Source organism: Oreochromis niloticus, linkage group LG14 (assembly GCF_001858045.2).
Source record: "Oreochromis niloticus isolate F11D_XX linkage group LG14, O_niloticus_UMD_NMBU, whole genome shotgun sequence".
Lineage (NCBI taxonomy): Eukaryota > Metazoa > Chordata > Actinopteri > Cichliformes > Cichlidae > Oreochromis > Oreochromis niloticus.
Genome location: NC_031979.2, coordinates 35,377,557 through 35,390,906, shown reverse-complemented (window position 1 = coordinate 35,390,906; position 13,350 = coordinate 35,377,557). Strand labels below are relative to the sequence as shown.

Here is a 13,350-nt window from a genome sequence, read left to right as displayed (position 1 = left end):
ACATGTTATCTTTGGGCTGGCCTTTAAAGAGAAACATGCAACAGCATGCAGGAGACGAACAGCTCAGAAAAACTTCCTGCAGTTCTTAAATTAATGTGTCACTCAGTCAAGAGGTTCCTAGATGGGGCACCACTGCATTCAGGGACCCATAGAGCATACTCGCTGTTATCAGAGTTGCCAGGTTTGTGGTTTTCCCACAGCATCTGAATGCTTTTACATCTGATAGTGGACTGCAAAGTAAATGTAAATTTAGTAACACAAATCCTAAAGTGGACGTCTTCGGTTTATTTCCATCCTTGGGTTCTAACAGCTCAAACAAATCCTCATTTTTCATATACTGGGTCTTGATTATGGCTGCCCTCTTCTCATTGGTTGACCCTTACAAACGGCAGGTTTGAACATGAGGTGGGTGGGGCCTATGTGCCTAAGATGAGACATCAGGGCCTGTTTATTTGAAACTCTAGTCATGTTTTATGTTTTTCACCAGAGTAACAGTATGACAGAAATAAGGGAAAGCAGGATCTGCTTTGAACAAGTTATTATTAAATTTCCAAATTGTTACACTAACAAACACAGAGGAATGCTTCCAATCTCAGCATTGACCAATCATGTGTTTAGTTTAAGTTCCAGTTCAGGACCTGGTTGGTGACAGTGTTGGTGTGGTCACACAGGCCTGGCAACTCTGACAATGGTCTTCTAGTTAATTTTCTTAATACATGTGTGTGTGTGTGTGTGTGTGTGTGTGTGTGTGTGTGTGTGTGTGTGTGTTACCATAGCTACATCAGCCTGGAAGATTTGTTTGATGAATTTGTTTTTGGAGGAGTGAACTAGCTGAATGATGTCACCATACAGAGTGTCCCTGTTCTTCTCCAGGAAACCTGCAGGACACACACACACGCACACACACACACACGTCAACATCTCAGAAATATCAAAGGTTTAAACATTGCTCATTTGATTTTACTACATTTATTTGTCAGTGGTGATTACATTTATTTGTAGAAGTTTAAAGAAGTTTAAAAAAATTATAATAATTGTACAAGAACTGACATTCATGAAAAAGACATAAAATACATTTATAAAGATTACATTTGTGATTTCCTGAGAATTGACATGTGGATATATACAGATGTGTAATTTGGGCCCAAATCCAGTGAAGAAACTTTCAGTTATAAGTTTCAGTAATAGGTTTCACATCAATCAGAAGAATTGTTTTCAGCTCTAACTTAGTAAAACATTTTTAAATGGAAGTGGTGCTTCCATGCTGTTATTTCTATTTCAGTGTGTTTTGCATACACACTTCTGCTAATGGGATAAAGATCCAGACACACAGCTACAGGCAGCAAACATACTTCAAAGCCCACCACTGCACACGATTTCAAGCGAATATCCATCCCGCATCAGTTTCAAGTTTAAACCAGTGACTCGTGTGACTCTGCATGAAATTGACCTTTGAATATGAACCACTAAAGTCATAAACAGAAGGTTTAAAGAGCAGGTTGGTGGAACTTTGACATAGACTAGAAAAAACACGGTCAGGTGCGTTACTTGTACATACACTGAGCTCATTAGGTGAAACTTTGGTCAAAGAATTTAAATGCAGGATTTTAGGCTGTATGTAGTTTTGGTAGTTTTATTTAGCCAGACATTGGAAAACCATCCTGACTGGCTCCGTAAAATCTCTTTTACTGTACATTCAAACAATGGAAAATTTGTAGTAACTGCATCTTTTAATGCTGCAGTGTGTGTGAAGTGACTCTGACCTCTTGTTTCATAGTAAACCACTCCAGCAAAGTGTTGGATGCCAAACTGAGTCTCGTAGTTGTTCTTTGGAGGGATGTAGTTTGTGTTGAGTTTATGCTGAAAGTTCAGCTTGTTGAGCATGGTGGTGTCTGTGCCCTGCAGGAGACAGATGGGAAAAATGTGAGAGTTTAGTTTAAAAAACAAGGCTTCTAGTCTTTAAGATGTAAACACTGGCTTTGGGCCACTTGGCGGCAGCAGAAACAAGCTGCTGACACCTTATTGACTAAAATCTTCAACACACTGTTTGTTGTGTGAAAACAGTGTGCAGCACACTTTCAGTGGGTGTGCGCCTAGGCTTAGGCTGCTATGCCCCAGGACGTTTTACATTTAAAAACAAGTTTAAAAAAAGGTTTTGGTTTCTATGGATAGTTTCTCTTTTTACACGAGCTTAAAGTGGATGATTCTTGTTAATAAATACAAATCTATTGCTACTTGCGCTTCCTCACAGCCATAACCATTCAACAGACTCAATTTTCATTATTCTGTTACATCAAGAAGGCAAAATAGAGTGTTGTTCCATTTGTGAGTGTAAAGCTAGTGTTTTGTTCGCCATTCTTTCACTGATCTCCTCCAAGTCTTAGCCAAGTTAAACAAATGTGGCCTAATATGTGGTGGGAATCTTCCCCAGCATCCATGTTGTCATCATGTTCATACAGTATAAATGACTAATTTGGGGTAACATTAAAATATATTCCTCTATTTATCTGATTAACTTAACTGGCTCCATGTCACCACTATGTTAAAGATCCAGGAAGTCAAACAGGAAACAGGAGATTTCCAAATCTTTTTATAGTAGGTGGGTTTTGGAGTTTGACAAGTTGATGGAAATTATAAGGAAGGCTGATCCAGTTTACAATAATAGGACATCATGAACTTTTGTGTTTGTGTTTTATGTGTGGGAACTCTTTTATAGAAAAATGTCACCTATGTGAGTAAACTGAGAACTGCATACATGGTTGGTTACTGTGGGAGGAGCTTAAGGTGTCCAGTCCGCTTCATGTCACACTTTATTACCAGGTTTCCTAACGTTCTTTAAAATGCAGACTCCATGAACCAATAGAAGCTGTCACAGTAGCCATGTCTTTTTTATATACAGTTTCTGCTCAGTTTGTAAGGAGCACAGTGTTTCTGCTTCTCTGGTCCCAACAGCTTTATAACAGTTGTGTAACATCTTTTATCTGCAGTCGTGCTTTTGTTCAGATGGTAAATGTAAGTCAAGTTTTTACTCTTTTTTTTAAATGCTTCTGGTGTCCTTCAGCTCCTGCAGAGAGTTTCTGGTTCTTTGGTTGCTAAATGCTCCACTACTGGTCCACGTATACCGTCATCATCACAGAAATGAACTTTGGGGAATCAAAGACCAGGTGAGACAAATATGGGAGCGAATACCTTCGGAAATTTGCTCTCCTCGTCGATGAGCGAGATGATGTTCATGGGTTTGATGGCGATCATGTCCAGAGCATCCTGGTTGTCTGTGAACTCAATGTGCTGCCAGTTGATGTTCTCCAGGTTGTACTCCTCCTGCTCTAGCTTGAACACATGACGCACGAAGAACTGCTGCAGGTTCTCGTTGGCAAAGTTTATGCACAGCTGCTCGAAGCTACAGGAACGAGGACGAGAAGTGACGAAAAAGCTGACAATGCTGACAGAATATTTCAATTAAACTCAATTCAATATGTAGTGATGCCAGCGGCGTTCACAAAATAAATAAATAAAGAATGCCACAGGCATAAGAACGGACTTTTTAAATTTGGTATTTAATAAAAAATAATACAGGGTATAAATGTGTGCCAGTTTCATCAGAAAGTACATGTTAGCATCTCTCATCAGCTACAACACAATACATGTGTTTTTTTTCATGCATTCATGGTGATTATTTAGAGGTAGGTCACATGGGTGTGGGCGGTGATATTTAAAGCTATTAGTGAGCACCTCACCTGAAGACCAGGAGGGCAAAGGGTGCATATGAATGCCTCTATGGACGTTACACTTCACTCACAAGGGATTTGTAGCTGGCTTTGGAAACCCCTCAGAACAAAGATTTAGTGGGTAGGGTGGACAGCATCACTGTGTGAGAGTTAGTGTGTAATGTACCTGTTTACTGTGAAGTTTTCAAAGCCAAAGATGTCCAGAAGTCCGATGGAGCGTCTGAGCGCTTTGGGCTGAGATGATGGAGGCTTATAAATGGCTGCATTGATCTTTTCCACGATCCACACAAACAAGCGTCCGTAAATACCCTGCGCGCACACACGGGCAAAGTCAGAGTTCAACACATTAAAGGTGAAGGATTTCTAATGAAGGATTTGATCTCTAGTAGAGATATTATGTACGTGTTGATCACTGTCTCAGTCTCATTCTACTTCTTGGTGGAAATGCACATATGTGTTGAAGAGGCAGTGAAGGAGACCATTATTCTGCAAGCCTGCAGGTTGAAATGAAGGTAAACAAGGCAGGATGTAAGATACTTAAAGTGTTTGAATAGCTCTGATAATGAGTTAAAGGAAAGGAAATACACTGAAAAGGTTCATACTAGAGTCTGTGTTGACAATCTCCATATATTCTCTTTTATCAACTCTGCTACGTGGGGCTTTTAACTCCTTAAGTTCATTAACTTAAATGAATAAAGTGTGATGATTATGAGCTGTACCTTAACGAAAGCATCCCGTACATCCAGAGCTTGTTCCATGCTGAGAGGGGTGGAGACCGTCTCTCCTCTGGTGATGAGTGTTCGGCTGGTCAGACAGTTCATCAGATCCTTAACATCCACCTTAACACACAGAGACACATAAACACAGGAGCTCCTCAATGAATCTCCAAAACATTCAATCAAATTTAAGGTTTTTAAGTACTGTGAAATTATATCGTAAAACTGCTTATTAATACCTGAATGGTGGTTTGATTTGAGTGTCACTGAACAATGAGTATAGCACGTGAAACTGCGAGACCTGTAAGTGATCTATTGTCTGGTTTTGTTGATTTATTTATTGTTTGCTACTAGTGGGTAGTATATATATCCCATTTTTATTTGGTAAATATACCCCAAAGTTTTCTTTTTGTAATAACACTTGTGATGCAGTGTAGATCATCAGTAGCAGGATGCTCTATATGGGATTTTTAAGTTCAGATAACAGACTGATTGATCATCTGTAAAATTAGACTAAAAGAGAGAAGGGTGGGTAGATAATGTGTCTGAGCACAATGGGATCTTTAAATTAGGGTGAACCTGCCGGCCAATTCTACTATTATTTATTTTCTGTCATATCTATACTGTCACAGTTGTGGATCCTCATATTAAACTTGACCAAAGGTTTTAAATAATGAAGGCAGTGGACAGGCAGGTGATCCCTGTGAGCCAAAAGCTTTTTCTACTCTTGTCAGTCTGACTGAATATTCCTAATATGCTGTTTTAGGTACACATCCAGGGGTGTGAACATAGAAGTCCCGCCTACTTGTTGTCCAACCATCTGTGTATGAGGGGCATCCAATCACAAGAAGGAGGGGCAAGAAAAGCAAAACAGGATGAAAGAGAATGAAAAGGTGTGTGTGTGTGTGTGTGTGTGTGTGTGTGTGTGTGTGTGTGTGTGTGTGTCACCTCTAACAGTGTGGCAGCAGTAGTGAGATGAGGGCTCCGCACAACCTCACAGGCATCAAGGTTGTCATAGGTGCGTGCTGAAAGGTCAAAGATCAACAGAGTGTCTAAAGAAGTGTTTTTATAAATAAAATTAAAATCACAGATAATTTTTATGAGGTGTTAATTATGTCTGTACTTGTGTGGACTGCAAGCGCTGGACACTAAGAACAATACTCATAAGGAAACATGGCTACAGGAAGAGTAAACAGTAAATTCCTTTTCTGGTAATATTTTTCACTTTACCCTCGTATCTCAGGTTCCCCATGTGCAGTATAGCAGCCAGCAGCTTAGAAATCTCCCAGTTCTCTTTGTCGGTGAACATCAGCACCTGAGCAAACAGACCGAAGGAACAATCATTACCTTTCAGTGTCTTTCAAATATAAGATGATAAAAACAGTATGTTGGTGATATTTAAATAGTTGAATACACAATATTAACTTTAGGTAAAGCAGCACACACGTTAGTACCTTCATTGCAGAGCGGATGTTGGAGTACTCCTTCATATCGTTTCGGCCATCACAAACGGTACAGTTACCCTGCAGAGAGACGGAGGGATGGATGGGGATCAGAACAAAGTCTTTGTCTTTTCATATTTTATTTACTTTTTTATCCTATTTTTATTTGATATAATCTCTGTTTTCCTGATTGGCATGATCCCCTAATAAGAGACTATTCAACAGCTGTAAAGATCAAAGCTCCTCTTGACCGATAAGGCGACTGATCAGCCGCAGCGTGAGACAGAAACTCACGATGGTCAGGTAGGTGTAGTCTGTGGCTTTGCTCAACCCCAGTTTCTTCTTCTCATCGACAGTCATTCCCTTCAGCATGCAGTAGAAGATGTGGTAGTTTCTCTCATCGTAGGCCTGTAGAGAGAGGAGAAAAGTCAAATCAGTGTTACACCAGTACATATTATAAAAGATAAGGTAAGGCTTTGCAGACTGCAGGGATTAATTCATCATAAGATAGAACAGACTTTTGGCTATTTTGTTTTACCTTAATTCAAGACAATAAACAGAATGACGGTTTTTATGTCACAGTTAGTTACTGAGAAACTGCTGAGGAGTTTAAACTTTGAGCTGATCAGCTTGGGACTTACCTGTCGACAGACTCGGGATTTCTCCAGCAGGTACTGCTCTATCTTGGCTCCTTCTATGGCTCCTCGCTTGTTGAAATGGATGTCAATGTATTTGCCAAAACGAGATGAGTTGTCATTGCGGATCGTTTTGGCGTTTCCAAAGGCTGGAAAGAAAAAGAGAAACCAAACTCTCTGGAAAACACCAACAATGCAAAAGACATTTCTGTCAAGATTTGATTGCCCACTGGGAATCTTAATGGAGACGCTTTAGGAATTATCTTCTTTCTTGGGTGTAAATGTTTTCACTGTGTGTTTTCAGTAGATTCACTGAAATATGAGAGGAGACTCAGACATGTGAGCACGTAGCATGGTGTGTTGTTTCAGGATTGTTTTTCTCTCAGGTGAGACATTCACGCTATGCTGGATTGAAGTGTAAATGATGCCTGCTTTGCACTCACAGTGCACTGCACATATGTAATAGGTTGCCTGGTTTTATTATGACGCCTATAAAGTAGATGCACAAAGAATCACCGAGTCACATTTTATCATCTTGCCCAACATTTAAGCCTAAGTAGAGTTTATTTTTGATCACAATGAATGGCTAACTGGCAAAGAATTTACCAGAGATGTTGACGTATTAATCTTGCTAATTTGGTTTCATCTTACAAGTAATTCCTGCTGATTTAATTAACAATTAAATGTAGGTAGATGTTTCATGTGACATGTCCTGTCACTGCACTGCTGCAGACCTCTATTTTACAGTGTTTTGCTCTTCTGAACATTTTGAATTTATTATAATACATCCAGTAAATCTTATCTGAAGCTTTAACTTTCAGGCAAAGCTTAAAATTGTATTAATGAAGAATATTTTTTAATGAACTAATGTATATGCTTAAAAATAACTTTGGTAATCAGCACAGTTTCAGTTTGTGCTGTTGGGTAGTTGTAAAACCTTCAGCTGCAAGATTACTGAACTAAAATGTCTCTGTTACAACTGTGAGAGAATAAATGTAAATGCTAAAGTGAATCCACATCATCATCTGTGAGTTTCTGTCTACTTCATAGAGATTTTCTTCCAGATAATGAGTTAAAGCTCACTTTTCTGTGTGTGTGTGTGTGTGTGTGTGTGTGTGTGTGTGTGTGTGTGTGCGCGCGTGTGTGTTACCTTCTAGTATAGGGTTTGCCTCTAGGACCTGCTGCTCTATCCAGGAGTGTTGACCACTGATGGCCGCCAGAAACTGAAGGATCAGTTTGGTGCTTTCTGTTTTTCCTGCCCCAGATTCACCACTATCAAACCAAAACAACAGTGAGAAAATGTGATCACGTTTAAGAAAGAGCAAAGCTTTTAAGAGGTTGTTTATCATTTTAAAGATTCTGATGATTCTACGAGATCTTCAGCACCTACATTTTTATCCGTTTCTTACTTTTCTTGTTTTTTCTTCTTTTAATCACGAATTTTAAATCCATAAATTTGAATGTTTGTAGACATCTGACTGACTGACAAACCTTTTGGTCTGCATGGTTAAAACTCACATCCTTGTTGTATGATTGCTGGTTTGTATTTGAGCCACCTGCAGTCTGAACTTTTCCTAACCTGATGATACAGCACTGGTCACGGTTGTTCCTCTGCATGTTGAAGTAACAGTTGTCAGCAATGGCAAATATATGAGGTGGCATTTCACCGATCTTCTTGTTGGTGTAGAGGCGGATCTGGTCAGCCGTGTAGATGGGCAGCAGCTGGTAAGGATTGACAGCCACAAGGATGGAGCCTGTGTACGTCTGTACAGAAAGAACGAGGATGAACTAAATTATGGTTTGTTTGTTTTTTAGGTATTTTTAGGTGTTGATGTTTTGGACTGACACTGCTGGTAGCTGATGTGTAAAAGAAGATAAGTACTGAGTAACTACAAACCAGAGGAAGGCAAAGTGTAATAAGAAGCTAACAAATAGTTCAAAAACACATCTTAAAACTGAACAGCCATAAACAGGTCAGTATTTTATGTTTCATGTTTAAAGATTAAAGCACCTGCCAATATCAGATTAAGGTCTGTCAGTTAAATTTGAGAAATGATCAAAGAAACCAGCCACAGATCCTTTAGTAAAGTGTACACAATACAACATCAAAAGTATTACAAAAAAATGTCATGCGGCTGTCTGTTGTCGGAAGGATCGAGCAACAAGCCGGTGCTGGTGGCAGGTACATGAGCTGACACAGGTCGCGTAGCTCAGATGTTGAAGGATGACAATGAGAACGTATCATTGTTCGCCATAAGAGAACAGACAGCCATGTTGGAAACATGGTGCAGCTCTCAGTTCTGTTACTGTTAAGCCAAAGTGAGTTACTATAGTCCCTGCACCAATGTGACACATCCATCCATACGGGATGTAAGAAAAGAAGTCCCATCAAATATATGACATCTACTGTACCGTGCAGCAAACACGCTGTATACTGTGGTCGAGGCCATGCAGCGTGCATTAAATCCATGCATTGGGTGCATATCCTTGTATATTTTTTAGCCTCTGTCCATGCTTGGGTTTCAGGGGCTGACTTACCCTGCCACCACAGTTTGTCTTCAGTAGAAACAGGGACAAATAAAGGAGGATAACAAACAGAGGTAATGAGAAAATAAAGCAAGGACGGTATTATTATGACAGGAGAGGAGTGAGAAAATAGTGACAGAGTTAAAAGAGTAAGGTGACAAATAAAGTGTTAAAAAGCTGCTTAAACAGACAGAACATATTGCAGTAGGGTTAATATAAATGAGATATAGCAAATTCAATATAAAAATTAGGTTTGTATTAAACTTTAGCACCAAATCACAACGACAGTTGCCTTAAAACACCTTATATTGTAAGGTTAAAACCCTGCAATAATACAGAGTAACCCCAATAGTCAGATAAACCTCTACGAGCGAGCACTTGACGACAGTGGGAAGAAAAAACTGTCTTTTAACAGGAAAAAACCTCCAGCAGAACCAGGCTCAGCGAGGGACAGCCATCTGCTGTGACTCATTGGGCTGAGGGGATTAAAATGAGGTTTAGTGTAAAATAATGTCAATAATCAAATAAAAAAATTAAGAAAAGACTTTATATAAAGTTTTGTTTTAGTGCAGAAGAGCAAATTTGTTACTCTGTGTAGAAAAATCTTTTTAAACAGTATTAAAGGGATTAAACATGGAGGCATCTTTATTATTGGAGTTCCATCCATCCAGCAGGATGAGGGTTACACGTGTGAATGATTTAGTTTGTACCCTACATAGCTGTTGGTAGAGTTTCTTTAATGAGCAGAATTAGGTTTTTCATATTTAAGCATTGCTTCTGTCTGAGCCTGTTCAGTCACTCCTTGGTTCCGAGTACTGATGACAATTTCTAATATATCAAACACTACTTCCGGTCACAGTCCAAAGACACACAGTTTGAGTCAAGTTGTAATTGTAATGTAATTGTACTGTAATTGTAATTGTAAAGAGTAGCTATAATGGTGAGGAACTGGGAGCCTGTCCAGGGTAAACTAGATTCAGCAGCCCTCCCATGACTCTGAGCAAGATAAGGAAATGGAAAAGCTGCACAGGAACATCGCTGCAGTAATACTCACATATATAACTTTTTCTCTGTATCTGATGAGCAGGTTGCGGAGGATACCAGCTTCATTGAGGTCTCCCAGGCGAATCATGTCTTCCACCCCGTGGATGGAGGTGGGATGCATTGGCTTGATGTTGGTGGCATTTTGGGGGGAGATCCAGTGCTCCTGAAGGAGGATGGGAAGTTAAGTTGAGTTACATAAGAAAGCACACTGGAAATTCAGGACATTTTTGATCCTAAACAAACTATTTTTAATGGTCTCAAGGGTCATATGGTGTCTGTGTTTGATCCAGGTTCTAATACACAGATTAGTGTTAGACACTGACATGCTTCCCCGCAGATGTTCTTTAAAAAACAAGTTTTATTTGTATGTAAGTGCTTACATTTCCTTCATCATCCACCACTTGGATCTGTCCGGAGTCACAGAGTTTGACCACTGCGCCGATCGGCACCTCAAACTCCCGACCAGTCTTCAGGTCCAACCAGACATAGTCGCCCTGATCAGCCAGAAGCAGAGAGAAACCATGAAGCAGCATTGTCAAGAAAATGCTTTAATATGTGAATTCATCGTGAAAAACAATATTTTTCATCAAAACCTAGAACCAGCTCGTTGTCTGAAGAAATCAGACTGTAGGCTAAATAATTCCTCAAAGCCTTTTGAAACAAATCTCTCCACACAGCAGCCATCCTGAAATGTCCTTGAAATTTTTATTCTAATGGCTATGAAGACAGAAAACCTGCATTTATAAAATGAAAAGTAAAATCGAATACTACAGTTTAAAAAATCTGCTGACTTTGGCCCAAAATAAAGCCATAAAAAGCTTTTCCCCCTACAAGTTAGAACTTCTACCTTCATCTCTGTGTTACAGGATTCTGTACGTGAAATTAAATTATGGTTTCGTTGAGAACTGTTTCTCTTTAATAATGTGTCTTATATACCTTTACACTGGACTGGCTTTTAATACAGTAACTGCAGCAGACTGACAATCCTTGCTTTGCTTTGAAGGTTTCTGTCTGACCTTTAATCAGTTCCAGACTTTTCTAGTATGTTATCACTAGACCCAGTTTTTAGGTTTAATACAATTTACATAAAGTTTTTATGTTAAGCCAGTAATCCAAAATTACTGGAGCCAAAATTTCACAAAATTTCATTGCAGCCATTTAAACTGGTACTCAGTAGTTTGTACGGCCTACAGAAGCTTGCATGCCTGATAACATCGGTTCATGTTCCTAATGAGACGATAGATGGTGTTCTGGGATCTCCTCCCAGATCTGGACCTTAGATCAGGGCATGACTGAGCTGCTGGACAGTCTGAGGTGCAACCTGGCAGTGTTGGATGGACCAAAACATAACGTCTCACTCAGCTGGATATAGGTCAGCTGAGTGTGGCTCCTCCTCAGTAGTATCAGATCCTCCATCCTCCATGTGCTGCCTGCATACTCTCACTACATGAGGCGTATCGTGCACCAGGAGCCAGGACCCACTACAGCAGCGTAGGGTCTGACAGTGAGTCCAGGGAATTCATCCCGATACCTGATGGCAGTCACTGTGATGTTGCCTAGCATGTAGTGTCTGTGTGTCCGTCCGTGGATATGCCTCCCCAGACCATCACTGACCCACCACCAAACCAGTCGTGCTGAATGATTTTACAGTCAGCTTAATGCTCTCCACAGCTTCTTCAGACCCTTTCATGTCTGCCACACGTGCTCAGGATGAACCTGCTCTCATCTGTGAAACGCACAGGGCTCCAGTGGTGGACCTGCCAATACTGGTATTCTATGGAAAATGCCAGGTGGGCTTCACGGTGTTGAACAGTGAGCACAGAGCCCACTACAGGACGATGGGCCCTCAGGCCTCATGAGGTTTGTTTCTGATTGTGTGGTAAGAGACATTCACACAAATGGCCTGTAGCTCTGGCAGTGCTCATCCTTTTCCTCCTGTCACAAAGGACCTTATACTGGTCCTGCTGATGGCTTAAGGACCTTCTGCGGTCCTGTCCAGCTCTCTTAGAGTAACTCCCTCTCTCCTGGAATCTCCTCCATGCTCTTGAGACTGTGCTGGGCAACGCAGCTAACCTACTGGTAGTGGCACGTACTGATCCTGGAGGATTTGGAATACCTGTGCAACCTCTGTAGAATTCAAGTATCACCTCATGCTACCAGCAGTGACACTGACACTGGCCAAATACAAAACTAGTCAAAAAACAGCCTAAAAGGATGAGTAGGGAAAAATGTCGTCCACCTGTAAAGTCATTCCTGTTTTGGGGGTTGTCTCATCGTTGCCCTTCAGCATTAACAATCCCCTTAAATGACCAGCAAAGTTTAACTGAAGCTTACTCTGATTAACAAGTGTTTCCTTAATTTTTTGAGCAGTGTATAAAACTATGAGGCCTTTAAGATACTATTGATAGGGCCTTAAAATTCAGCTCTTTGTACACGAACAGGGGATTTTAAATTCAGTTCTGGACTGAACAGGGAGAGAATGAAGAGAAGCAAAAATGGGAAGCATGAGTAAAAGAAGTATACACACATAAACAGCCATGTTAAAAACGTAAACACACACGATCCCTTCAGATGTGCAATCATGACCCATGAGTCAAAACTGACCCAGAAGAGAAAACCATGCATAATTATTTTAACACACAGTTCTGCACTATTACATCAGCATTCTTCTCATATATAAGAAAAAAGGCACACGTAAATAACAAAGCAACGGAGCAACACAAATGCTACAGATAAAAGCCATATAATTATGACTCATGAGGCTTAAGACACACACAGTGTCAGCATACCGGCAGCAGAGTGCTGTGTTTCATCACTGTGTTGACGTTGCGTATCAGAGCCCATTTGGCCTGATCCTTCTCATAAAGCTCCACATAATCCCGACGCTTGAACATCTTCACGTGCACAGTGAAAACTTACATACAAGCACGCTCACAGTTATATCCAGAGGTAACAGTCTAGAGGCGATACCGACATGTATGAGAGGAAATGTTTCGAAACTGTTCAGATGTTCATTGAATTTTAGTTTCTTGCAAAATTCTCCAAAATCTTCAGTGTTTAACAAACGAAATTCCTCCCAGATCACAGGCACACATCACCTGTGTTTCTCTTCACCAGGTTTATCTAAAAAAAAAGAAAAAAGTTGGGGTCGTGGGGAAAAATAAATCCAATAAAAACAAGTCCAGTATCAGTCTTCTTACAGTCAAACAGCTCTGCCCAGACCAGGGTCCTGTTTTCTGACCTTGCTGAATGTAAAAAC

At 40.3% G+C, this 13,350-nt stretch overlaps 1 protein-coding gene across 1 annotated transcript in view; it reads right to left on the bottom strand.

Moving 5' to 3' along the window:
- Nucleotides 1–13,350, bottom strand: part of myo7aa (myosin VIIAa) — a 54,426-nt gene that overhangs the window by 30,650 nt on the left and 10,426 nt on the right. The window contains exons 2-15 of the mRNA XM_005474945.4: nucleotides 10,472–10,585; nucleotides 10,102–10,254; nucleotides 8,101–8,285; nucleotides 7,672–7,793; nucleotides 6,528–6,670; nucleotides 6,181–6,294; nucleotides 5,899–5,967; nucleotides 5,675–5,759; nucleotides 5,393–5,469; nucleotides 4,448–4,567; nucleotides 3,895–4,037; nucleotides 3,190–3,400; nucleotides 1,764–1,899; nucleotides 772–878 (exon numbers count right to left, since the gene is read on the bottom strand). Of these exons, the coding sequence (XP_005475002.2) occupies nucleotides 772–878; nucleotides 1,764–1,899; nucleotides 3,190–3,400; nucleotides 3,895–4,037; nucleotides 4,448–4,567; nucleotides 5,393–5,469; nucleotides 5,675–5,759; nucleotides 5,899–5,967; nucleotides 6,181–6,294; nucleotides 6,528–6,670; nucleotides 7,672–7,793; nucleotides 8,101–8,285; nucleotides 10,102–10,254; nucleotides 10,472–10,585 (1,779 nt within the window). The remainder of the gene's footprint in view (nucleotides 1–771; nucleotides 879–1,763; nucleotides 1,900–3,189; nucleotides 3,401–3,894; nucleotides 4,038–4,447; nucleotides 4,568–5,392; nucleotides 5,470–5,674; nucleotides 5,760–5,898; nucleotides 5,968–6,180; nucleotides 6,295–6,527; nucleotides 6,671–7,671; nucleotides 7,794–8,100; nucleotides 8,286–10,101; nucleotides 10,255–10,471; nucleotides 10,586–13,350) is intronic.